Source organism: Mirounga angustirostris, unplaced genomic scaffold (genome assembly GCF_029215605.1).
Source record: "Mirounga angustirostris isolate CCGP_5_RB_7025 unplaced genomic scaffold, mMirAng1.0.hap1 SCAF_16, whole genome shotgun sequence".
NCBI classification, from domain to species: domain Eukaryota; kingdom Metazoa; phylum Chordata; class Mammalia; order Carnivora; family Phocidae; genus Mirounga; species Mirounga angustirostris.
This window is the reverse complement of record NW_026991724.1, coordinates 18,966,049-18,993,215: the sequence shown is the minus strand read 5'-3', so window position 1 is coordinate 18,993,215 and position 27,167 is coordinate 18,966,049. Positions and strand designations below refer to the sequence as shown.

General features: G+C 43.8%; 1 protein-coding gene across 2 annotated transcripts; it reads right to left on the bottom strand.

Moving 5' to 3' along the window:
• Nucleotides 1-1,562: 1,562 nt before the first annotated feature.
• DYNC1LI2 (dynein cytoplasmic 1 light intermediate chain 2) lies at nt 1,563-26,476 on the bottom strand. 2 transcript variants are annotated; one of them, XR_010408249.1, is made up of 14 exons: nt 26,160-26,476; nt 25,911-25,984; nt 23,497-23,613; nt 18,737-18,967; nt 13,328-13,497; nt 12,179-12,272; nt 11,046-11,181; nt 8,811-8,922; nt 8,185-8,244; nt 7,371-7,412; nt 6,854-6,971; nt 5,884-6,000; nt 3,940-4,544; nt 1,563-1,715 (listed from the first exon to the last, which is right to left on the bottom strand). XR_010408249.1 is itself a non-coding variant. In XM_045890986.3 (13 exons), the coding sequence occupies exons 1-13, from the start codon at nt 26,264-26,266 to the stop codon at nt 4,444-4,446; spliced, it is 1,479 nt and encodes a 492-aa protein (XP_045746942.1). In that variant the 5' UTR covers nt 26,267-26,476; the 3' UTR covers nt 1,563-4,443. The 2 variants fall into 2 exon arrangements, 1 of the variants encoding a protein (XP_045746942.1); XM_045890986.3 differs by having other exon boundaries at nt 1,563-4,544.
• Between the last annotated feature and the right edge of the window lie 691 nt (nt 26,477-27,167).

The window sequence follows — 27,167 nt, the reverse complement described above, 5'->3', positions numbered from 1 at the left end:
CAAATGCGTATCAACTGATAAGGGGATCAAATGAAATGTAGTTTTATCCTTGCAATGGGGTGGGCATTATTCAGCCACACAACGAGATGAGGTACTGGTACATGCTACAACATCGATGAACCTAGAAAACATTATATTCAATAATTGGGGGGGAGGGCAGAATTTGGACTAATAGGTATGAGGTTTCTTTTTAGGGTGATGGAAATGATCTGGAATTTGACAGAGGTAGAGGGTACATAACATAGTGAGTGTACTGAAAACCCTTGGACATTTTAAAGTGGCAAATCTTATGTTGTGGATTATAGCTCAATAAAAAGAAAAAGGGACACAGCTGGATGAAGGGGCTACCACTCATCAAATATGGGGCAATTTGAGCATCAAAAAGAATGAGTTACTAGATTATAACACTCTGAATTAAAAAATTCACAGTGAAAACAATGACCCAAAAAGGGAGAGGGAAGAACTCCTCTTTATAAATGAATGCCAGCTAATGCAGGAGGAATGATGGGATAAGAAAAATGACCATTTAAGACTCCTAATGAGATAACTGATTTAGGCAAGGGTCATCAGTGGGTGCTCACAACCGATGTGTAAAAGGTGGCCGAAGACGAAGATACTCAATGGTACCACGCACAGTTTATTGGATAGATCTGGGGGACACCACCTTAACCAAAGAATCAAACCCAACATCACCAATACAGGGACAACCCGATGTGATGCACTAGAACATAGACAACCTCACTTATGTATCCCTGCAGAAAACATTTAACCTGAAATAAATCATGAACAAACAATAAGACAAACCCAGAATGTGGGATTTTCTATAAGACAACTGGCCTGGACTTAAATATATTTAGGGGTAAAATGCCCTGATGTTTAAAACTTACTTAAATGACTTAGGGAAGGAAAAGTGTATGCATACATGCGTCTATGTGTGCACGCGAGAGAGAGAGAGAGAGAAATGGAGGGAAAGAGAAAGCAAATGTGGCAAAATGTTAAAAACTGGTGAATCTATGTTAAAAAAAAGTACAAGGGTATTCAATATACTTTCAAATTTTCTGTAGGTTTACAATTTTTCAAAATAAGTTGGGAGAAAATGTGTATAATCAGCTTTAAAGAACAAAAATTTAACGTGCTTATTAGTTAAATGTAATGAACAGAAACAATGTATCTCTAATACAACAAATGTGATTTTCTTCAACATATTTTACTGTTCCCCATTTAAACAGGTAAAAAACGTTACGGTATAGTTGCTCTGAAATTCCTCTACGAAGCCTGAAGGCTTCTGAATTAAGTAAAAGTTAGCCCAATTCAGTTGATAAAAAGTTTATCTAAGAGGCAAGAAAATATGTTGGATAACTCACAAACCCCACTGTACTGCACCCGCAGCTTAGAACTCTACATACTTCAAAATATGGCTTCAAGATGTTTCTTCTTTAACAGAATTTGTTAATTTTTCGTGAGAGAGGTAAACATTTTTTGCTACACAGACCATATGATTAGCAGACAATTCAACTTTTATCTCCAGTGAGATGATTTATCATAAAGAAAGTCACCAAAAGTTGTAAGCAGTCTGGATTCGCGTTTATTGAAGCCAGTAATTAGAGACATCTTCTTTTCCAGCACTAGAAAGCAAGGTTCCACATGACTGCATAACTGCATCCGGTTAGAGCCACACCCCTGGACTAAGGCTGGTGGGGGAATAATCTGCAGTCCTAATTTTAAATTAAAAACACCAATGAACTTAGTATAGAGACGACAGTGAACTTTCACTTACAGCATCAACATTGTTAAAGGTCATCATGATGTACAGAGCAGTCACTTTCAACTTTGTTAAACCAATAAAACACGACAACGTCTTCAGTTTAAATAGTGATTTTAAAATGCCAATCAAAAAAAAAAAGTGCAAACAAAATTAAATAATGATAGCAGCATACCCGTTGCATTTTTAGGAAAGACCAATTCATGGCCCTTATCATGGCCACATCTTCAAGGTTGGGCTTATTTCTTTGATTTTTCCACTTTAAAGACAAACAGCAGATGTAACCACTACAATATATATAAATAGTCTTAAATTGTCTTTAACAGTCTACCTTACAAGTGTATTCTGCAAATAAAATGAATTTTATTTTAAAAAGTAAAGGCTGTTTACTGTTCGGCCTTTGGTTCCACTGCTTGAAAACCCCGAAATAACAAAAAATATCTCCCCTCCTCCCCCCCCCCCAAAATAACCCTGCAGCTCCCCAAAGTTGGTAGACTTTGGCAACCACTGAGCACGTGACATTACGTGCTCCAGTGTCTTCTGCTACTAGGAGCATCCACTTGTCATGAGAAACTAAAAGTGATCTTCAAGAAACCTTCCCTCACAAGACAGGTGTCTTAGCATTTTAGCAGTTTTAGTACATTTTATATTGACACAAAAGTGCTTATCGTATTTAAATGACAAAAAATTTTTAAAAAGTAAAATTCTGCATTAAAATTTGAAATCACACTGTATCCCCTGTAGGCATGTCCCTTTCCAATAATTCTTTCTGGTTTCTGAGGTCACTCATTTTGCCCCTACCCCCACCCCAGCTGCTATAGAGAGAGGGATTAAGTGACCCCACCATCAGTGTGGTCACAGTTGTTGGGCACCTATTGGTCACTACACCACAGCTATCCTTATACAGTCAGTTTACTGTCACTATCTGGACAATCTAGTAATTGGAAGCCACAATACATTTAAAAACAAAAACTGAATTTAAAAAGGGGTGAAAAAGTGTATTTTTAACAATAAAACTGGCACAAGGAACATGTTTTTGTTTGTCGGAAAGGCAACTAAGTACTCAGCTTTCTCCTTAACAGTGTTCAGACCTTTACAAAAGAGCAATTCAAGACAGTCTTAAGAGTCTTGTCTTATTATATAACACAGGTTATTAAGTTATGCCCAGTACTATGTTAGTGGTCAGTCAAATGTGGTATGTAAAAGTAATGACATTAGGGAAGTTATGCTCAGACACAGTACAACAAACATTCATATAAAAAAAGTAAACTCCACATAAGTGAACTGAGGTTTTTTTCCCCTTGGTTTGACAACAAATGTTTTATACATTAAATTAATGGTAGTGTTTGCATTCAAATGTTCTGTGTCACGTATAAAATTAAAAGTGCCATTTCAAATCCACAGAAGTCATTTCCAGAACGGTGGTATGACATGACGACATGTATGCATTTGCCCTAAATGGAAACACTGAAACTCTTATTTCCATAAGAAAAAAACGCTACATTTTATGAAAAACACAAACAAGAAAAAAATGTATCATTTCCATTTTCAATATAAAACATTCACACTTATTTGCCCATCTGATAGCACTGATCAGACCAGAGAGCTAGGACAAGATCCTTTTGCATCAATGGAACTCTGTGAAGGTTTCCACAGACCATAAGGCAGGGATTGGTGCAAGCCAATTCATCAGAGTGCAATTACATTACAAACCTCCCTCAAACTTTCTGTAGCATATTGCATTATGGTAAAATGAGAGGTTGTTACCCATTCTCTATTAGTAGGCCAGCCTGTGGTAGTATAAAAAAATTTAATTTAAAAAACAAAGCAGGAGCTATTTAGAAAACAATTCAAAGGAAACTAATTTTGTAACTGCTGACTTGAATCACACCCCACAGTGACCGTCTGCCCCGATGCACATCTGTGGAGCCCAGCATGGCCCACGGGGACATGGCCTGGGCCACACATGTGACTCTGAGGCAGCTGCCATCTTCCCCACCATTGTCAGCTCCACCTGACTCAGGCACCCCCACACTCTACATATCTGTCATAAGTTAAAGATGCATTCAGAACAAGTCTAATTCCCATTTTCTCAGTGTTTAGCTTGGAAATGCTTTTGATTTTAAGTCTTAAAAATAATTATTCGACTTTCTACTGACCACACAGTATTTACTCACACTGCTCATCTCCGCCTTCCTCATCTCCTTCGACGTTCAGCTTCCCCACCATCACTTCTCTCATTCTTCCTTTCAGTCTTCTCTTTCCTGGACTTGCTGCTACTTAATCTGCTTCCCAAGAACAAGTGAATTCGCCAAAACGCAACTGGTCAGACTAACCACCCTCTGATCAATGATTTCCTGGTCTCATTTGCTCCACCCTGAAAGAAAGCAGGCCCTCTTTCTCCCATCTACCTTCCCTTCCACAAGAAGCCCAGCTGCACTTGCTTCCCACGAGAGAGCCGCATGCCTGAGAGTCCAAGGGTTATCCTTAACAAAGGGGTCTGACACATAACCTTCCTAAATGTGCATTTCATACTCGGACAAGTCAATGAAGTATTTTTTAAGTTCATCTCCCCTGCCCCAAAAAACTGATAGCATGTGCCATATCAGAAAAATCCTTGTCTTAGCAGATCAATATACATAGTTATTTGGTCATTTTACATGTGTACTTTTTAAGGAGGATCAGGCTTCATTTTCTGTTGAAGAGTTTGTTACCATGGAGTCTGGTTTTCGAGTCATTCTATCCAGTTCTTCCTGAACATTTGTCAACACAGTCTTTTGTCCTTTAAAAAAAAAAAAGCAGCAGTGTTAAGAAAAATTATTTTTCTAAAAGGAATATTTGAATTTACAGACTACTGTAATCATCTCTGGTGATATAAACCTCAGTAAGAATGCAAGCAAGTCTTTTTTCATTGCAATTATTATAAGGAGATACCCTAATTCAACCCTTCTTAATTCCAAACATCATAGGTCTGTGTTCCCCTGAATACATAACTGCCCCCCTGTGTGGGCATGCCTTTGTGCCAAATATAAGAGCCTTTCTGAAAACACTCTCACCACCCAACTCCAACCCCAGGCACTGTCATCGTCGCCTTCTTAGAGGTGGTATGTGAGTTTCTGGTATACCATAAACTACTTTCTGTGCCTCAGACAGGTGTTTGTTTTGTTTTTAATTACAACACTAACTCACATGGGTAGTCTGGAAACACCATGTTTCAATAAGAATATAATGCTAGGGCTAGACATTTCAATACTGTACAAAGTCAGTGCTCATATTCTTTTGTTATCAAATGCTGAGGCCTGGAAATGACCCTTATCTCCTATCAGGGGATATCAACCCGAAGCTTTGGCCACGGGACCCGATTTAGAGTCTCCAAGAACTCAGGAGCCCCTAAAGGCTTGGCTGACCTGAGGATGGAGTGATCTCCTGCGGACCTCCTTTCATCTGAAAACACCAATTAGGGAAAATACTCTATTAACATTCCTTATAATCAGTGGAAAAGTAAAAGCAAAACCCTTTTTAAAATGGCCTCAAACTTCCTGGCAAAATGGGTAATTCCCAAGGAGCTTGGCTCTTTTGTTTCAGAGGCCTCCAAGACATAGACTGGCCCTACTGCCCACATGGAAGGAAAGGAGGGTGGGCTGCCACAGAGAGGAGTGTGACAAGTGGGGAGCTTCATGGAGGAGGAAAGGACAACCCTCCAGTGAGACAGGGAGGGTTCACAGGCTCCAGCTCATGGCAAGACTAGAGACAGTGAACAAAAATCTTTATAAAGCATCATAGAATATTAAATATAATAAATAAAATGCCACCCATGAACAGTTCCACACCAGGGTCACATGTACAGTTTAGAATACACCTCAATTTACCCAACAGTCAGTTCCTGACAACCCCATGTACATAAATTCCACCTTAAATGTGCCAAGGAAACCTGCATGCTAATAAAGTAATCCTACTGTAAAGTGTACTGCTCGGTTTAAGGTGGGGATGTGCTTACTCGCTTGGCTGTTCAGAACACGGAGGATCTGCACGTCAGGTGAAGGCAGACACTCCTGTCCATTCCCCCACCTCCAGCACTGCTCAACTGCAAGGATCAGAGGTCTCCAAGGGCCCTTCAGTACCTGATTTCTTGGCTGTGCTCTGCACACCACCAGCACCAGGACTTCCGGGAGAACCCGTTTTTTTACTCAGCAGGCTGTTGAAGAAGCTGGCCAACACACCTTCACTTGCTGCATTATCTAAGGAAACATTAAGAAAAATAGCATCACACCACTGGACGACTCAACACCACCACAAAACTAGCTTTCAGCTTGGAATTATCCATTTGTGGCTATCATCTTCCCCAGACACTGAGCACATTCATTTACTATGATTCCTTCTATAAGGCCACTGCCAAGGCTAATTACGTGTTAGCATGATTTATTAAGTGCAAACCTGTTTACATTTTCCATCTGTTTGGGGACATAGCTCACCCAGGCGCCCTAAGATTTTTTATTTTTAAGTAATATCCATACCCAACATGGGACTCAAACTCACAACCTTGAGATCAAGAGTCACATGCTCCACCTAATGAGCCAGACAGGCACCCCTCAAAATACACTTTTAAAGTGTCATCTTGGGAAGCCTAGGTGGCTCAGTCAGTTAAGTGTCCACCTTCGGCTCAGATCATGATCCCAGAGTCCTGGGATCGAGCCCCGTGTCAGGTTCCCTGCTCAGTGGGAAGTCTGCTTCTCTCTCTCTCTCCCTCGGCCCCTCCCCCTGCTCATGCTCATGCTGTCTCAAGTAAATAAATAAAATCTTTACAAAACAAAAAAGTGACTTATGTTGTCTTCCTCTCTGAAGGAACCTGCACAGCCTAACTGGTATCTTACACAGAGCTAAATGCAAAGGCCACTGATTCCAACAAAGGGACAGGCCTTGGTCTCTGCCAATTGTAAGCCCCCTCCCTTTGAGGGAAAGGGGAAAGCAGCCCCTTCTTGGGGGAAGAGAACAGCCCAGCTGCCATGAGTCTCACCTTCCAAACCTAGCCACCCAGGCCTTTCAGGGTTCAGGCCTAAGATTAAAGACTCTCCATAGAAATAGGATACATACTTTTGATGTTTGGGTCCGGCTTCTTTACTGATGTGCCTGGGGAGGCGCTTGGCACACTGGCTGGCCCACCCCGGCCCTGAGTTCTTGGAGAGCCAGAGGGTCCTCTCGCAGGGGATTCCTAAGTCCAAAACCAGCCCAAGTCACACATAGGCATAAAAATAACAGGAAATACATATTCCAAAAATGAAGACATTCTCTGCAGGATGTTTTTCACAGTCTAGGGAGAAGGATGGTAGGACTGGGAGTTTGTTCCAGCTCAGTCTCTTTCTAGACCTTAGTTTCTCCTTAGAGAAATCAAGATAATAAAGCCTGCTCACTCTATTTCCCTGAGCTATATTCCTTCATCAGACATTTCCTGAGTCCCTATTATGTTCCTGGCCCTGGGCCTTCAGGGAAACCAAACTCCCTGGAAAATACAAAAACCCACACAAATATAAGCTCTTAGAAATAATGGCATCAAGAATGAAGACACCTACAACACTGGGCCTTGACACCCCATTTAGTTTAAGGTACTCACGGAGGCTCTCGTGGGCGTGGCTGGCTGCTTGGCAAGGAGTGACTGCAAAGAGAGGGACACACTGGCTATTAACCAAGGTCTGCAGAAACACTTACTGCCCAGTGTTCCACTAGAGGGCGCCATGAACAACAACCAAGTCATAGATTTTATATTATGCATGCAAAAAGTTTAAATTCAGCAATTTGGTATATGGTGAAAAAAATAATCCAAGTAACCAGTTTTGGAGCTAAGGTAGCAAGGAGAGCACATAAGGGAGGACAGGTTGGCAAAAGAACCATCAACACCCCAGCCTGCTGAGCTGCCTGCACCATCAGGCAGACCCATGACATGGCTAAGAGACATGTCTAACAACAGTCCTAGTGAAACAGAAAGGTGAGAGTGGGTTTCCATTCTGAACTGTCAGCTTGGGGAAGTTACTCTCCTCACCTACAAAATGGATACATCAGCTCACCTGCATTCATGCACAGGAGGCTGTGTGGGGCTATGTAAAATAATGGAAGTGAGGTCAAGGCACTTGGTAAACTGTCAACACAGGAGGTATTTATTTGAGGAAACCTAATTTCCAGAGAAAAAGGTTACTTAAAATGATAATAAACCCCTCATTGCTGAGAATCTGCAAGCAGGTAGGGGATCACCTGAGACAGATGGCCTAACCCCTACTCTGTACCAATGCCAGAAATGGGAGGGAACAAGGAGACCTGGTTACAACCCCTTTGACACTGAAAGCTCTTTGTGATGTCCTCAACCTCACCCCACGGGACTGGCATTTCATGCATGAGAAGGCCTCTGCTCTGGTCTCACTGGTTTGTCTTACCTGCTGCTTCATTAGGAACACCTGCTCATCCTCTGCTGCCAACTCTTTGTCATGGACCAGCTGTGAAGTGAAATGACATACTCGTTTGCGGTCACAGGCCAAGAACACCAGAACTACTATCAAAATTCTCAATGAAAGAAGAATCTTGGGCTCGGGTCTCAACATGGACCTGGGGAGAGTACCTGCTGCAACTGCACAATTACGTTTTTTCTAGCCTGGAACCAACTCTGTCCCGAGACCAGCCTTGGCATGTGGCCAACTGACATTTTTTAAGTCTGGCAGGTTCTAAATGCCTCCCAGATCAGGGCCTGCAGATCAGAGGTGCACAGGGATCTCCTAGGTTATCCAGAGGTGTGGTGGCACTGTCAGGACTTAGTGGGAAACTTCAACCCAACTCCATGTGGGCATTCCATCACTCATGCCCCACCATCTGGAGCCATTTACTTAACACGAGACTTGAGATGAACATTTTTTTAAAGGCCCTTGGATTACGTTTTTTTCCCCTTAAAGTGGTTCAGTATGTAAAACAGATTTCTTTATATATTTCTTTTCTCATAAAAACAAACAGACAAATAAACCCCCAACAAAACACAAACCCTATAACTCAAACTGACTGACTTGGTTACCTTTCTCACAGGTGGCTTCACAATAAAATCTTCATATGCATCTTCTGGCTTCACAGTTGTGAAATTTTCATATAAAATCGCTATTTTCTTTTCATTGTCCCAACCTGCAGGTCTAAAAGCAAGGAAATAGGGATTGATGTGCTTCTCCTGGGACTGCCTCACAGCACACTTTAGAGCACATTCCGGGTTAAGAGGGGTCCTAGGTGAGCGCCTTTCTCACAAGATCTGGTCTGTAGTTGCTGGGGCTGGCTTCTAGCTTGTGGCAGACAAGCCAAAGTTTAGTGCTGGCAAAACCCATCAGCTTGACAGCGCAGATCCTGCTCCAGACTAAGCTCATGGGGCCCAAGATCTAAGGAACCAGAATGAGATCTTACTGACTACACATGCTAACCCACAGAAGTGTTCAGAGCTTTCACACAACACCATCCAGAAAAGCAAGGACACAATGGGGCCTTATTCCGAGAGAGCGGAGGTTGCAGAGAAGAGCACAGAGGAGAGCTCAGGACGAGACTGTTTGTCTTGGGCTTCAGTGTAGAGGAAATTTCTCTGAGAACTCTTCTGAAAACAGTTTTCTTATGGACTGCTTTATTAATGTTACTGGTGTGGGAAGATGTGGAGCAAAGGAGGGCATCAGGACCTACACTCTCCTGGGCCCCAAACCAAAGGGACACAAGGAGTCCTTGAGGCTCCTACATGGGTGCTGCCCTGATTGTTATCACTAATGGCACCCAAGTTCCATTAAGTTGAGCTACAGTAGCCTACATTCCCACCAGACTCTCCTAAAAGAGCAACTGTAAAATGCCCTACACAACACACTTTTGAATTCTACAAGCTGTAAAAAATGCCAACTGATTGTTCTCGCAGGCCTCCCTTTCCCCACATAACCACTGCTTCACAGCTCTATGACCCAGACAGCCTTCTTAGCCAGGGTGCTCTACCCAAATGGTTTTGCTACCTTCACCAGCTCCCAAATAGCTAAAATACCAACAGGATCAAAGATGCAAAGGGACAGGGTATGATCAAAATACCATCAGGACCCAGGCAGCCTTCAGAAGCTGTGAGATGCTTTTCTCCAGAACAGCCCCGATCCCCAGACCATCTTCCTCAGCTTCCTGTTCCTCAGGATCCCAAGTGATTTGGGCACTCACATACCACTCACTGAGCTTGTGTCTCTGGTGCCTGCCTGATCGCTCTGGACAATTCTCTAAAAATCGATCTAAGGCTCTAGCTTTGCCATTTGTAAGCAGCCTGAATGAGGCTCTCCCTGAATGCTCAGGAAGCAACCCTGTTCAGTCCCCAGAGCTCTTGGCTTTCATATCTTCAGCCTTCTCAGAAACTGTCCCTCCTGCCCCTCCATTCCTTCTGGTCTGCTTAGCACACAAACACTTAGCCTTCTGCCATCACCCCTCTGCCCTCCCTGCCACAATGCCTCCACTACTCCATTACTGCCCCACCCCTGCCCTCCCAGTGCTGTGTGCAGGGACCACATCTTGTTCATTTCTGCATCCTTAGCATAGAACCTGGACACCTAGAAGTGCTCAGCAGTTGCTGAAGACACTGTAATTTCCGTGAATATCTACGCCTACAAACACTAGCACAAGTCCTCGGAGGCCACACAGCTTCAACATTCATTCATGCATCCAAAACACTCATCATTCTCCAGGGACAGAAAGACACAAACTGGAGGAAACAGGTATCTAAATCTCTGCCCAAGAACATCAGCCCCAGTGGCTCCTAAAATATGAAATGCCAAATATACAGTAAGTATTCAGGATAGCTAAAGCTCATGCTGATAGGTACACCAACGAAGGTGCCTGCAATCTTCCCTGCCAATGAGCAGAGAAATCAAATGCTTCAGAAGAAGATTATCAGGGTCCCCAAAGCCCAATTCCCTACACTTCAACTCCCTCCTCCAGCCAGTATTCTATCAGAGCTGACAATAAGTGGCAAAAATGGCTGGCTTAAGTTTTGGCACCTTGCTCTCAATGAAGAAAGGCAGCACACCTGACCTCACTCCACCTACTTCCCTTAGACTAGAGGCAGAATGACAAGTAATCTGGAGAGGAGCTGTGAGGTCCAGCCCAAGCACTTCGCCCCATGGCAGCAGAAAACTGGCTGTGTATAAAAGAGACAGAAGGCACCTTACTTGGAAGGATAAAATGTGAAAAGCAAATGTACTATAAAAAGAAGCATTAAAAAAAAAAAAGCATTTGAAATAACCTATAAGGAACTCACATAAAAACTGCATCCTTTTCCACAACTAAGGCAGGTGTGATAAAGTGGAAGCCATACGTTTTATGAACAATGTACTTATACAACAAGTCGAGGTTTTTCTCCTCCTTCACTGATGTGTAAATCAAGGCTGCTCCATCTAATCAATCCGCTTAAGGAAAACAAATTCACTGCAGGAGGAGATAAAAACAAACACATACAAGCATAATCCTCAAAGTACTACTCACAGGTGAATCAGTTTTTGCTCAATACATGATCAACAGAAAGCGTTAAAACTTTTAAAACTAAAACGGTAATCGTAACAGATGAACCACGTCGAAAGCATAAAGCATGTCAATGCTGGCAGACCATGCACTTCATTTTTTAACACGTAGACTGCTACCTTTTGACCCATCAGGTTGGTTCCTAAGCAGTCAAGTTAATGGCTCTGAGGTTAGCCCAGAAAAACATCCTTGGCATAACCAAGGTACACAGATTTGTTCCTGGACAGATGGTTCACAAGGGATCCAGTTTATCATTAAGCCCATCTTTTGTAAGAGATGGATACCGAACATGTATCAGCACCCTCACTGAGCTGGACAAGATAAAAGGCCCAGAGGAAGTGGCAGGAACCTATCCCTCACCCCCATATCCCAGAATATAGAACCAAAGCACCAACTACTATTGTATTTTTACAGAAATAAGATTCAAAAGACTGCTGACACAGTATCTCTCTCGTGGACAGCACAAAACACACATGGGAAAAACCCTGTGGCATCTAAAACAATACCGTGTTGGGTAATTAACCCTTTCTGCAAAAAAGCAAAGTTTAAAAAGATTTCCAAAATATGATAAAAGTAGTTTGGTATTAAGACTATCCATATCAGCTTTCTTCTTAATATGAAAGCCTTATCAAATGTACAGCATTAAAAATAAAAAGTGATGAAAGACAGACACAAATTAGTAAGTCTCAAATTCCAATACAGTAAAATACAAAACTCGTGAAAAGATGTATACAATTTCTCCATGGCAGAAGATTGTTCTGGATTCAGGAAGTACTTTAGCTTTTTGAAGATGCCCCAAATGGAGAGAAGCCTGGATCAGCACAGAGAGGGGAGCCTGCGCTCCTATGCCCTGACACAGCATCCCAAGGATACACTGGAGGCAGAACCTCCGTAGGTGTGACTGGATGAAGTCAAAGTGCTCGTCCCTGTAATCATGCTCCTTCTCCAGGACACTCACTGCATCACACTGCAGGGAAGACAGAAAGAGAAAGGAGTCATCTTTTTGCTTCTCTCCCTGCTGAGGATGGGAACAGCATCTTCTTTAGAAATAAGGTATCATAGTTCCAAAGAAGAAAGCCAAAGCCAAAGGTCTAAGCATTAATCAGACAAGAGTCAGAAACAACTGGAGAGTTTTCTTTCATCCTGGGCCACAGTTTCCAGAGCTGTAAAGTGGGGATAGAACAGTCTGATCACCTCACAGTTGTTCTCAGAATCAAACACAGTCACATCAGGAAGCAGGCCCATGGGACATGGCTGTGCACTGCACACTCCATAGGACTCCTGTCTCACAGAATATAATGCGAATGGCACACTCTGTGGTTGAGAATAAAGTACTTTTGAAACCCAAAATGTTGTGTGTGTTTTAAGTCTATTTATTTATTTAAGTAATCTCTACACATAATGTGGGGCTCAAACTCACGACCCGAGATCAAGAGTCTCAGGCTCTTCCGACTGAGCTGGCCAGGCGTCCAAAAACCCAAAATGTTTTTAAAGCTTTTTTTTCTTTTGCAAGAGAACAACTTTATTTCTCTCTGACTGAACTTAATTTTCATTCTCGCATCATCATCCTATAGGGTAGAACAAACTGAAACTTTGAGTTCCCTTCCTTCTTTTCCTACTGAGTGTTATGTTCCTTTCTGAAAATCATCTCAAATCCAACAGATTTTAAGAGACTAAAACCCTGAAGAATTCTGCTCTTCTATATTATTTTTTATAATCAGCTTGGGCTAGATCAACTGGTTCACAGAGCCTTAAGAAAACTGCTTTTAGTTCTAAGTTTGAATCACTCAACAAAGTTGACAGTGCTTCCTGGACTATGAACAAACTGAGTGATGTCATGTTTCCAGCAGCAACATTAAATGACAATATTCTCTAGCCTGACCTACTCAATATACCTTAGTGAATCCCGAATTAGTACAACTCTCTTGTAGGAAGACACACAAGCAAAGCCCCTTAGCTTCTTTCAGATGGTGACTGTACACTGGCCAAACCCAGCCAGATTTACAATTCCCTGGCTCATACCTTTGTGCACACCACCAACACTGGGATTCCCAGGTTATGAGTCAGCATATTGTCACCAAGAGGCAAGGCAACATTTTCTTCATCAGGACCTGAGGTCAAAGGTCCTCTTCTCTGTGGGGAACCTTGACAACCTTCTTCAGGCTCAACATAGTCTTGAAACTCTTTCACAACTACAGGTGAAAAAAGGAAAAGAAAATCACAAATAAATAAAAAATACACATGCCAGTTTTAGGAAACCAAAAAAGGCAGTAATAAGCATAAAACATAAAGAGTCATAACAAACTTCCCAACTCTGCTCTACTGCAATATTAGGGATTTGGAGGTAGTGATGCAAAATGCCAATTCTGACACATTCAGTCTGAGCACTATAAATTCAGAGCAGCAAAGACATACCCCTGGACATCTTTAACCAATTTTTTTTTTTTTAAAGATTTTATTTATTTATTTGAGAGAGAGAATGAGAGAGAGAGAGCATGAGAGGGGGGAGGGTCAGAGGGAGAAGCAGACTCCCTGCCGAGCAGGGAGCCCGATGCGGGACTCGATCCTGGGACTCCAGGATCATGACCTGAGCCGAAGGCAGTCGCTTAACCAACTGAGCCACCCAGGCACCCCCTCCCCCGGACATCTTTAATTATATACAACTCTTAAATAGGTTTTAATTTTTTTACTTACCTATTTCTTTAAGATTTTATTTTTAAGTAATCTCTACACCCAATGTGGGGCTTGAACTCATAACCCTGAGATCAAAAGTTGCATGCTCTACCAACTGAACCAGCCACAAGTTTTTAAAAAAGAGTAAGTGTTGCGGCGCCTCAGTGGCTCAGTCGTTAAGCATCTGCCTTCAGCTCAGGTCATGATCGTGGGGTCCTGGGATCAAGCCCCGCATCAGGCTCCCTGCTTGGTGGGAAGCCTGCTTCTCCCTCTCCCACTCCCCCTGCTTGTGTTCCCCCTCTCACTGTCTCTGTCAAATAAATAAATAAAATCTAAAAAAAATAAAATAAAATAAATAAAAAAGATTAAGTTTTTTTTTTAAAGATTTTATTTGACAGAGAGAGACACAGAGAGAGAGGGAACACAAGCAGGGGGAGTGGGAGAGGGAGAAGCAGGCTTTCTGCTGAGCAGGGAGCCCGATGTGGGGCTTGATCCCAAGACTCTGGGATCATGACCTGAGCCGAAGGCAGACACTTAACGACTGAGCCACCCAGGTGCCCCAGATTAAATTTTTTTAAAAAAAGTTTTAAAAAAATTATAAGATTTTAATACTTTCTAATGTGAAAAAAGCTGCATTTCTTACATATCTAATATTTTAAAAAATGAGACTAGTAAAATAATCTGAATTCCACAAGAACATGCTGTTTCCATACAGCTGACATGTCTGTACTAAGGAGCGAGGCTGGGCTTGGCCAGCCCATCCACATCTCTTCATGATCCTCACTCTTGTGGACGGTCTCATCTTTAGGAGATCCCGAGTCACTGTGCAGTGCTGACCGACCTGTTCCTGCCTAACACACGATGGAGTCAGTGGTATAATGTCCACTTCTTGGCACACACAGTCACTACTTCAGGTCAAGAGTGCAATCCCACAGGAGGGCCTTCAAGCTGAGAATAGTCCATGGCCCTGGTTAAGCTAAGTGAACACAAAGCTCACGGATCCATACCTTTTCATGGGTACTTCAAGGCTTACATGTCAGGCCAGAAAACAAGGATATGATAATTAAAGCTACTTTGAGCTAGAGCAGCAAACACGCAGCTCTATACCCTTCTACACCCATTAGGACAAAAGGACCAAAATGCCTTTTAGTCTCATCCACAACATGCTCATTAAGAAAATACAAATAAATGGATTAAAGAGAACCTAGAGAGAGGTGCACATACTCCTCTTCATCCACAGACAGATTTCAAATATTTTTTTTAAGGGGGGGAGGGGCAAAGGGACAGGGAGAGGAAAAGAACTTTTTTTTTTAAGATTTTATTTGTCAGAGAGAGAGAGAGAGACAGCGAGCACGCATGAGCACAAGCAGAGGGAGCAGCAGGCTCCCTGCTGATCAAGGAGCCCAATGTGGGATTCAATTCCAGGACCCTGGGATCATATCCTGAGCCGAAGGCAGACGCTTAGCCGATTGAGCCACCCAGGTGTCCCACAATTTCTCTTTATTAAGCTCATTCATATAATTTCATTGTCAATATAAACACTCGAGATCTTCACTGCATTAAAAAAAAAAACAACCTAAAAAACAGAAATGGTTTCTGATGAACTTAGCATGGCTGTTGAAGGATTTTCAAGAAATCAAAGGTTCTCAAATTTTCTCCTTGAAAGCATTTTAACAAATCTTCAAATCAATGGAAAACACAAAGGCTTAAGTGTGGGTAATACCTATCACTGTCCAACATCACATGAGGCACTCAACCAGGAATTCCAAGACAGTGAGCATGGCAGAGCCTGGAGCAAGTTACAGGTAAGCTAAGTGGCTATGGGAAGTGAGGCAGGGGTGCGCCAACTCCCAACGGTGAGCTCCAGGGAACTCCATCACCCAGCGCACTGCATGTATTCTACATATGCCAGGATGTAAAAATAGTTGAGAAGCCTAGGGTTAGACTAGTCACTCTCTAAAGGAATGACTTAACTATAGCTATCGAGCAACTGTAGGAAACACACGTGTTTTTAATAACTCAGCATTTTAGAAAATAAGTTGGAAGGCAGAATTAAGTGTTCATAACATAGAGATTGGTGAAAAAGGAGGATAAACACATAATGACTGTGTAATTCAGATAATAAAATTTGCATTTCCCTTAGGGGGCACACATACCACAGTATTAACAATTTCTCTCCAATGGTGGGATGGCCAATATTTCACAGTCCACCTGGGGGGTCCCCCTTTAGTATCTCATGGGAGTGGGTAAGGGAAGGAGATCAGAGTACTCTACCCTAGCTGCTGCCTCTCTCTCATCTTTTCCCTCCTACCTCATTGATCACCCACTGATTCCACAGTCCTGAAAAGATTTCACAGACAGCACCTAATCTTTTTTCTCTATTTGATAAGCAAGGGAAGCCCCAGACATAAAGCAGGAATGACTAACCTACACAAGTACCACCTTCTAGTAGCTCTGGGGTTGCTCTGCCTTCCCCGGTCACTGCCAGCCAAACAGCTGCCACAGATTCAGGACCCCTGGGGAATCACATCCTGAAAGAGTGGCCCGCTGTGGAATAGCATTCCAAACTCAGCAGACTGGAGACCGGCGTTGGATTGGAACTAGGCTGGGTGACAGCCCTTCGCTCATTCAATACAATACCTAGAGTCCAACTTATCTGCAAAGTGGGAGTCTGATGAGCAAGAAGATGGATGACTGCTTTATGAAAATGTAACCTACAGCCAGTACTAACAAAGGCATTCCTTCAACAGGCAACACAAAGGCACGACTACCATCCAAACATCTCGGAGGAAGGGCGGTGAAAACAACAGAGGCCTTCAAGGAAGGTTAACCAGAGTCATGAGGCACAGACGTGGTTCCAGCAATCGCTAGTTGCCCTCCTGTGTCCTCTCTCCTCTACTTCCTTAGAACCAAACCCAACCCTGATACATGGAACACATGGCCATACAGAACTACATTTCCCAGCCTCCTTAGGAAGACAATAGGCACGCACCCTTCAGCCCCTCTTTTCTCTTCCTCCATGTGCTGCCTGGAACACGGATGTGAAGGCTACAGCTCTAGTTGTCCAGAGGAAGAGAACCACACCCTAGAGATGACAAAGCAATAAGCAGAAGGACCCAGGGTCTTTTGAGTCTGCCTTCCCAGAGCTGCTTTCCAGGCTTGAACTGCTTACCTCTAGATTTCATTCATAGGACAGAATCAACTTGTCTTTTTTAAACCACTGTTATTTTGGGTTTTGTGTCACAAGCAGCTGAATCTAATCCTAAGTGACAGACATCAATGACTAAGCACATAATCAATTCAATAGTTCATGGGAACACAAGCATCCAGGAGCAGGCATCTTATCTGCTGTGTGCATCTCCGATGCCTAGAACAGACCCAGTCCAAGAAAGACACTTTCCCTATCTGGGAAAGAAAAATATCCTTGGCTTGATCTTTCTTTTTTTTCTGTTTTAAAAATCTTCACAAGGTTATAACACTAAGAAAAAAGATTCAGAGACTGAAATCTCCAGGGCGTTAACCCACTAATCTGGGTAAGCCTGGGGTTACCAGTGAATGGGCAGTGAAAGACAAACAGCTCTTCAGCCTCAGACCTATTCTAAGAAGTTGTCTTTAAGTTCTCTATTCCAGGGGAAAAAGAGGCATTATCTAGAAAGGTCAGTGGTTGAAGACAGACGAGCTGAGCTGCATAACAACCACTGTAGCATACATGCGGGTGACCCGGGAAACACACATGTATGCAGCAAACCAAATAATTAGATGTTAAACTCCCTGTTTTAGCTAATGTGGGACAGGAGCAAGAGGAATTTATGATAGGCAGACACACAGTGAGAGATACAATTTAGAAAGCACATCAAAATTTCTGAACCCTTCTGCCAGTAAGTGTGAAGATCCCATGTGCCATGCCCTAGAAGCCCTCATTAATTCACTAAAGGGAATGATGTCATCCTGTGGCAAAAAGCCAGGCTGAGCCCAGCCTGCCCTGGCCAAGACTGCGGCCGCTGCCCACGCCACAGCCCCAGCCCCTGCCCCTCCCATTTCCCTGGCAAGTGGACAGAAGCTGATGTAAGTGCACAGAAGCAAGGGAAAGGAAAAATAAGCTTCTGAATCACAATAAGGAAAAACAAAACAAAACAAACTTTGTTTAATTTGAAAGTTCTCTGTTGTCAAAAGGGCTTGGGTGTCCTTAGTCTCAAAATAGCCTCTCATTTTAATGACAAAAAATGACCTTCCTATTTCTAACTAAAATCATGCTTGCTGGATCCCAAAATGAACTAAGGTAGCAGCTCAAAGATTTCTCTTTTGTACGGCTTCCTTTAAACCTCTCAGTAAGAGAGTCCATGGGGCCTCAATGGAATCTCAGGGCAATGGACTCAAGCTGCAGATCCCACAGTAGGCCTCCACACCCACTGATGCTAACTCAATAGCCAGAATAACAGAAAAGTGGAAAGACCCACAGAACTGATCCAAATTTGAGGGGTGAGGAAAGAACCCACATCTTAAAAGAGAACCAATGAAGATAATAAGGAATATGGATTCGTTTACTTTCTTCAACTGTGATGCTTGAGAATAAGAATGCTTTAAATACTTTTTGACTACTGAATTTACAAGAGCAACTCTGAAATAAACTGTACAAACAAAACTACATATTCCATAAGGGAAGCTTTGTAACCTCCTGACACTATGAAAAGGAAGGTGGCTTGAACCATCCAAAGACACTAGTGAATTTTCCAATTAAGAAAATCCTATTTTACTTACACTTCCGTTCCAGCTCCCTCATTTCTTCTGGTGGAATTTTCATTTTATCAATGTGCTCACGTAAAACACTAGCCCATTTCTGTAGAGATTCCATCACGGTCCAAGGCCTAGACATGTCTGCAACAAAAATGACCAGGGTCTCCGGCAAGGATTCAGCAGACACTGCAAACTTCAGCAAGCCTTTGTGGTATAGGTCTCCATCCAGAATCCACACATTGCAGCGTGTGTGATCTAAAAAAAGCAGTAAAGCTAAGTTACTACCTGACAATAACCATCAGCACAGCTGGAAAAAAGCCACATCAAGAAGAACTTGAGGAGTGCCTGGGTGGCTCAGTCAGTTAAGCATCTGCCTTCGGCTCAGGTCATGATCTCGGGGTCCTGGAATCGAGTGCGTCAGGCTCCCTGCTTAGTGGGGTCTGCTTTTGCCTCTCCCTCCACCCTCCTCCCACTCCGCCACTCATGTGCATTGTCAAATAAATAAAATCTTAAAAAAAAAAAAAAAAAAGAACTTGAAGGTAACCACCGTAGAATTCCAGACAAAACACACAAAGAAATCCTCTTTGGAAAAGAGCCCAAGTGTTCAGTGAGCAGTAACCCTTGGTCAAGGTGCCTAGTGAACTATCTACACTTTAAAAATTTGTAATTACCATAATATATTATATCCACATCTAAAGAGATGCCAGCAACGTCTGAGGAATAAAGAGTGAAGGACATTTTAGCTTTCAATAGGAATCAAATGATACATATAAAAGCTAAAATGTTCACTGGTCAACTGCCCTATAGTCTGTGTAGTCCATTCTCCTCAGCTACCAACAATCCATGGGGCAACAAGCTGTGCCGAAGAGCCTGTGGTTAAACAAGCTCTTCTTGTCAGACACACTAAGCAGGGAGTTCACGTAACTACAAACGGTGCCAAAGACACAGGACCTTTGTGTTTAAATGCCAAGATAAAATCATTACATATAAAAATTGAGGTATAAGAATTACTGGATGCCTGGTGATATTAAGGAATTAGTTATTTTTGGTATAATAAGAATATAGTTATGTTTTAAAAAATCCTTATCTTTTAGGGGCGCCTGGGTGTCTCAGTCAGTTAAGCATCTGCCTTCGGCTCAGGTCATGATCCCAGGGTCCCTGCTTGTGCTCTCACACTCTCTCAAATGAATAAATAAAAAAATCTTTAAAAAAAACCCCAAAAACCTTATCTTTTAAACATACATATGGAAATATTTGCAAATGAAATGATATGTCTGAAATTTGCTTCACCATAATCCAGTGTGGAGTGAAAGAAGTGAGAATATAGTTGAAATAAAATTGCTAAAGAACTGTTTAAGGTAACTCTTTGAGGCAAATAACACACACTGGGGTTCATGATCCTAAGTCTATGTTGTACCTATTTTTAAAGGTCTTCCATAATAAAAGGTTAAACATACACACAAATGTGCAACTACTGACATTTAATGAAGCACATGGTTCCAAAATCGTACCTGGATGATCAAACCATAGAAGGTAATTCTCCACGGGCGCCTGGGTGGCTCAGTCTGTTGGGCGACTGCCTTCGGCTCAGGTCACGATCCTGGAGTCCCGGGATCGAGTCCCGCATCGGGCTCCCTGCTCAGCAGGGAGTCTGCTTCTCCCTCTGACCCTCCCCTATCTCGTGCTCTCTCTCTCTCTGTTACTCTCTCTCTCAAATAAATAAATAAAATCTTAAAAAAAAAAAAAGATAATTCTCCACAATAAGCTATTTTAAAAAGTTTTTAGGTATCATTTTTGAGAAATACTTTTCTTATAAAAGTGCCTTGAGGGAGAACTCCTACAATCCTAAGTATCATTTCACTAACTTCTTTCCCAACAAATTCCAAAATACACTTTTAAAAACCTATCTTCTGTTAGCTATGCTTTTTTGTGTAATTGATTCATTAAAACATATACTGTTAAAAATTTTATACTCACGACTTTATTTCAACAGTATAATAAAAGGTATCTCCACCTAACTAAACTTTCAAAGTTCTAATACACTTTATTTATTTTTTAAAGATTCTGTTTATTTATTTGACTGACAGAGATAACGAGAGCAGGAACACAAGCAGGGGGAGCGGGAGAGGAAGAAGCAGGCTTCCCACCGAGCAGGGAGCCTGATGTGGGGCTCGATCCCAGGACCCTGGGATCATGACCTGAGCCGAAGGCAGACGCTTAAAGACTGAGCCACCCAGGCACCCCTCTAATACATTTTAGACAGTGATTTTCGTTTGGGTTCTGTGGATGTCTTGAAAGATACTGCCCCGTACCTGAAGCCCACTGATTTTAATGCCTTCCCCTCACTAGGCATGGTTCCTTTCTTCAGCTTCTCTTCCCACTGCCCACTACATATAATCAGCCATGCGCATGGAGAGCACACACACCACATGTGATGTTAAACGGATGCCCACAACCCTGGAGGCAGTGGTTCTTTGACGTGTCATGCCCCACCACAAACCAGGGACAAGCCAGAGACCATTTTCTCTACCTGTGTGAGTGTCTGCAAAATGTATTATTTATAACCCACTCACATCACACAATAAAAAAGACTACTGATGAAAGATGTATAACTAATCACTGGTAAGGCAACTCCTCCATCAAAAAAGACCTGCGGGCGCCTGGGTGGCTCAGTTGGTTAAGCGACTGCCTTCGGCTCAGGTCATGATCCTGGAGTCCCTGGATCGAGTCCCGCATCGGGCTCCCTGCTCGGCAGGGAGCCTGCTTCTCCCTCTGACCCTTCCCCCTCTCATGTGCTCTCTGTCTCTCTCATTCTCTCTGTCTCAAATAAATAAATAAAATCTTTAAAAAAAAAAAAACAACAAAAAAAAAGACCTGCAAGTAGGTGGCCTAAAAATGCAGAGACCAGGAAATTTTTAAGGCAACCTTAAGGAATCTGAAATAAATGTTAACACATTCTTCAATTCAAAGGCAAGTGAATATGGTTAATATGATGCTTTGGCATGATATATGCTTATGCCATCTTGACACAAGAAGCTACACAGGTTCACAGAATGTTTACACCAGGTTTTGTACTTTCAAAAGGGTACTGGAGCTACCACTGTGTCTCAAGTAGTCGGCCACCTCTCATTCCATCAACCTACAAAATAGGTATTGTTACTCAATTCTACAAATAAGGAAATGGAGGTGTGGAGGGCTTAGGTCAGTCACAACTAGTGATTATAGAAGCAGGACTCTGAACCAGTTCCGGTGGCTCCGAAATCCAAGTGCTTTCCACAATAACCATGCTGCCCAACAAAAACAGGATGCAAAAGACTCAGACAATATGAAGCCCTCTAAGCCTGGCCCAGTGGCCCCTCAGTCCCAGACTTACCCACACTGATGCTGGTGGGCCCAGCTGAGCACCTGAATGCCTGTCTTTCTTACTAAGAAGAGCCCTCAGCACCAGGCCTACCTCCTACCTTTCTTTCACAACTTTCAGGCAATGTTTGGCATGGCAAAGGAAGCTAGGAGAGGAAGAGCAGGAATCAGGCCTCTGGGGTTCTAAAATGACCATTCAGTTAACATTAATAGAATGCAGGTCTCCAAGATTTAATAAGAGATCCTTATCCATGACCTCTATTAAATGACTTTTGGAGATCAAAGAATTATATTGCTGGAAAGGACCTGGGTCCATCTTCTTCATTTTAGCACTAAGGAAATGGGGAACCAGAGGTGGTGGGATCTGCTCCTTTATATAATCACCCTTATACTATGATCCTTACTGTTTAAATGGGTAAAGGCAAATATAAAGTAATCTAACACAGGTATTTCACCCTTAGATGAAATAACCTTCTTACAAATGAAAAGACCTAGGCACCAATGATTATTTGTTTTAGAGCCATTCATAAAACTTCAAAGTTTATAAAAGAGGTATTACTGAGTAGTGGTAACAAAAAACAATTACTCCAATCCAACTCATCATTATACTTTTAAGAAAGAATTTTTAAGTAATATCTAATCTTTATAACAGTGCTTATCATGTACTTTTCTTTTCTTATCATGTACTTTTCATATTCCCAACTACCCTGTAGGTAGAAACTATTACTATCCATATTCTAGAGATAAGGAATTAAGAAAGAACATCATCACCTCCAAGCCTCTATTTCCTCCACTGAAAGAAACACAGGCAATCAGCATTTCTACATTGTCACAAAAAGACTCAAAAAACTCTACTGTGAATATCTATTGAGCTGTTATTCTCTGAATCATACGAATTTCAGATTCTCCACTAGGACATGGCAGAGTAACAATGTGCCCAAATCAATCTGCCAAGCATTTCTCTCATAGAAAGGTCCAAAGCCTTTATGTATTTATTTTTTCCAAAGCTTTTAAGAACATCTTTCTTACTACCTTTACGTGCATTTGAAACTTTACCTTTTAATTAGGGGCTACCCAGAGCAATAGCTAACAGTCCCAATTCCTCATTTTTATTAACATACTCTAAAAGGGAAAAGTGGGTTGGGGCGCCTGGCTGGCTCAGTTGGAAGAGCATGCGACTCTTGATCTCAGGGTCATGAATTTGAGCTCCATGATGGGTATAGCGATTACTTAAAGAAATAAACTTAAAAAAAAAAAAAAAAGTGGTAAAGTCCTGCAAAGATATACATTTCATCTGTTGCCCTGTGACTAACTCTCTTAGAACTAAACCGAAAAGTGAGAATGCCTAGACACACTGCAGGAGCCACAACCACTGAGTCTGAGACATGCATATACCCCTTACCACGGATCAACATTTCACTTACCGTCTCGGTCCTCATCATGGACGCTGAGGTAGAGATACTCTAGGCCTCTTCCTTTTTTGCCATGCTCAGCTCCTTGAAGTTTAGTCATGAGGGTTGTTTTCCCAGAGCCATCCTCACCTACAAACGATATACAAAAGAAGGCAAAGTGTGCTGTTTATTCTAGGCAAGGACGGGGAGTATTGACACTTACACAAGTGACAACTAAGAATTTCATGCAAAGCCTGCTGCTGAGATCTGACCTGCGTTCATCATAAACAAAGTAGGCTTTGGGGTGCCTGGGTGGCTCAGTCGGTTAAGCGGCTGCCTTCGGCTCAGGTCATGATCCCAGGGTCCTGGGATCGAGCCCCGCATCGGGCTCCATGCTCAGCGGGGAGCCTGCTTCTCCCTCTACCTCTGCCTGCCTCTCTGCCTACTTGTTCTCTCTCTCTCTCTCTGTCAAATAAATAAATAAAATCTTTAAAAAAAAAAACAACAAAGTAGGCTTTGCTGTAAGAGTGGGTGGGGGGATGGTGATAAAGGTGGCAAATTCCAAGATCTAAAATGATATTCTACTGCAGTCATCCTTATTTCACAAGGGACAGAATAAGGCAGGTCCACAGGCCCTACCTACAATTTGTAAGACATGCATCTGGAGAAGTAAAAGTAAAAGGTGGAGTCAGTTTCTCACAAAATAAACTTTTACTACAAGAAAAGCAAGAAATCTTCAAAATATAATTAACCTTAAAGCCAGGAACTGGGAACTAAAAAAAAGTCTGATCCTGCCTCATAATCATGAAGAATAGAAACTATTATTCACTTTTGATTTTAGTACCTCTCTTTCATAAGCATCCTGGAGGCTAGGAAACTGATGAAAATAATTACAGACCTGAGCAAAACTCTTAAGTACAGTCTCAGTAATTATCAAGCTCCTCCTCATCCCCCTCCCACCAACTAACAACCACCCCCACCCCCGAAAAAGAAACCTTACACATTAAGACAAACCACCACCCAGAAACATTACTAGGCACCCCTGGCATTTAATAATATGGAATTACAGGACATGAGAATTGAGAGGCATTCCACAGATCAAAGGCCTCTTCTCCATCCCCAGTGCCACTACTGCATTCAGATACTCCACACAGAGATACTGCATTCAGATACTCCACACAGAGATACTCCCTTCTGGGCCATGGTGAACATTTGTCAGCCTGACTTCAATATCTGCTCATTTTTGTCACCTACAACTCTGCTGCCAGAATTCCCTTTCTAAAACACAGATCTGGTGACCTTGATGCCCCACTTAATGAGGATCTCTAACGGTCCTCTATTCCTCTATTACCTTCTGTAGTGATTATCACCTAAAGACCATAAACTTTCCTCAAAAACACTGGCAAAATTACCCTAACAGCTATTGCCAGGAGGATTAGGGGATGGAGGGGAAACAAAAGGCCTTGAAACTGAGGGGCCTCCAGGAAAAAGCAACAACTCTTCAGTCCTCCACAATCTGCCCCAACTTACTTCATCCGTCACCTTCCACAAGAAGCTTCTGGCAGCTTCCAACCCCCCACACCCTCCTGTCACCTCTGTGTTCCTACAAACACTAACCCGCTGTACCCTTTCATGTTGACACTTATCCTTCAAAACACCGGACACCAAAAGTACCCTCCCGCAAAACATCAAGCAATGTGATGCTCCCACAGTCATCTTGCCATGCCAACATGGTGTAGCACAATTACCAACCTATCAGTCTCTCATTAGCCTGAGATTCTTGTGCAAAGTCTGAAAGACATCTGTGCTGTCTCTGTGCCCAGCCTACAGGAACCGCTCAACAAACGGGTTCTCTGAATGAATGAACCTGATCAAACTCCCTCACTTGCAGAAGGAACTGAGACCAGACACACTAAGGGACCTGACCCAGCAGTGAGGGCTGGAATAATGCAGTAAAGTCCCCAGGGAGGACTCCAAGACCTACTGTCCTTTGCAGGGTCTCCCCGACTGTGCACTACTTATGAAGATGAAGGAATGGCCCCGGTGCCATTTCTAGCCCTGACCCCAAGTCATCTCGTTCCCGCACCTCCTTCACCTAACCTACTCATATTCTCACCCTCCCTCACCCCATCCGCAATTTGGTGAACTTCGAGGCTATGAGCGCAGGGAATCAGGGACATTTAAAATAAGGTTGATGTTGCGGCCAAATGACTAAGGAATGTGCCGACAACTCCATGCCAGCATCACTGGACTCTCCAAAAGAGATGTCCCAACCTCAGGCACGGTGGACTTGGCCATCCTCCGGCTGTCCAGCCAGGATCTCCAGCCCTCCCGGGAGAGGCAGGCTGCGGGCAGGCGGCAGGGGAGGGAGAGGCTGGGACCTGTGAGAGGGGCGCCCGTCTCGCCCACCCCAGCTCCCCGGGCAACGCCCCGCCTCCGGCGCTCACCGAAGACCAGGATGTTCTTGCCGGACGGCAGCTTGGACCTGGCGCGGGTGGACACCTCGCTCAGGATCGAGGACCTATGGGGACAACAGCGAAGCGGTCAGCCCCGGGGCTAGCCTCACCCGACTGGACCTACCCTGCCCGCGACGGCCCGTCAGACCATCAGACGGTCCAGTCCAGTCCGGCCGGCTCCCCGCCCGGCCGCGCCCTCCTGGGCTCAGCCGGCTCGGCCCGGCCGCCTCGCTGTCTTACCATAGGCTCTGGCCTTCTTCCTCCTCACCGGTGAGGTCGCCGGCAGCCGCCACGGCGGGCCCGTTGGGACCCAGCAGCAGCTTCTTCTCCACCCCCACCGGCGCCATCTTGCCAACTGCAGCCACAAAGAGGGCCCTCCCCCGGGCCCGCCGAGGACCCGCGAGGACCCTGGTCGGGCCGCCCGCCGCCCGCCGCCCCCCACGCCACACCGCACGCCGCCCGCCCTGTAGGGTCCACGCCGCCCGCCGCGCTCCGCCGGGCCCACGATGTCCGCGAGCTCCCACAGGGTCGTGAGGCCGCCGCGGTGGTGGAAGGTGGGCGGCGGTCAGGCGGCCGCCGGGGCAGCCATGCGCAGAGAGGCGACGGCGGCTGGAGGGGGAACCGCCCGGCCGGAGAGCGCGCGGGCGGCCTCTGCCGGCCAAGGGGCGCAGCGGCACCCGGCCTGGGGTCCTCGCCCCGCTCCGCGCTCGCGGTGCGCCGTCGGGGGCCAGGAAGCCAAGTGGGCTGGCGCGAACAGTTCAGGCTTTGGAGTGAGACCAGTGCACGACAGCGCCATTTATCTGGCGCTTACCTGTGCCACAGTCACACATTATCTCACTGAATGTATCTAACCCTTTCGCAGACGAGGAACCTGAAGCTTGGAAAGCTTAATAAACCTTCCCGAGGACCCCAGTGCCAGAAGATAGCATCCCAGTACTTAAATCTTATTCACTGAGTTTAAACTGTTGTATCATGAACTCTGCCCAGTTCTCACCAAGCCCCGCACTGAAAGATCGACCTTAAACTAGACCCTCAAATCCTCATAAATAGCCCGCTTTTCTACTCCTCTTTCCTTGACCCTATTAAAACTGCAAGGTAGTGATCTTTGCCGCAGTAAACAATACACTCGAGTTTATTAACGTTTTTTTTTTTTAAAGATTTTATTTATTTTTTTGACAGAGAGAGACATAGCAAGAGCAGGAACACAAGCAGGGGGAGTGGGAGAGGGAGAAGCAGGCCTCCCGCAGA

Bases quoted from the DNA above. Each gene is read 5' to 3' on its own strand.
- DYNC1LI2 (XM_045890986.3), bottom strand. From the start codon at position 26,266: ATGGCGCCGGTGGGGGTGGAGAAGAAGCTGCTGCTGGGTCCCAACGGG. The intron at 11,182-12,178 runs GTATCCTTGGGA...CGGATTGATTAG, and splicing joins ACGGAGGTTCTGCCTCCAGT to ATGGAGCAGCCTTGATTTAC. The intron at 6,001-6,853 runs GTATGTATCCTA...ATGTTTCCTTAG, and splicing joins GCCGGACCCAAACATCAAAA to ATAATGCAGCAAGTGAAGGT.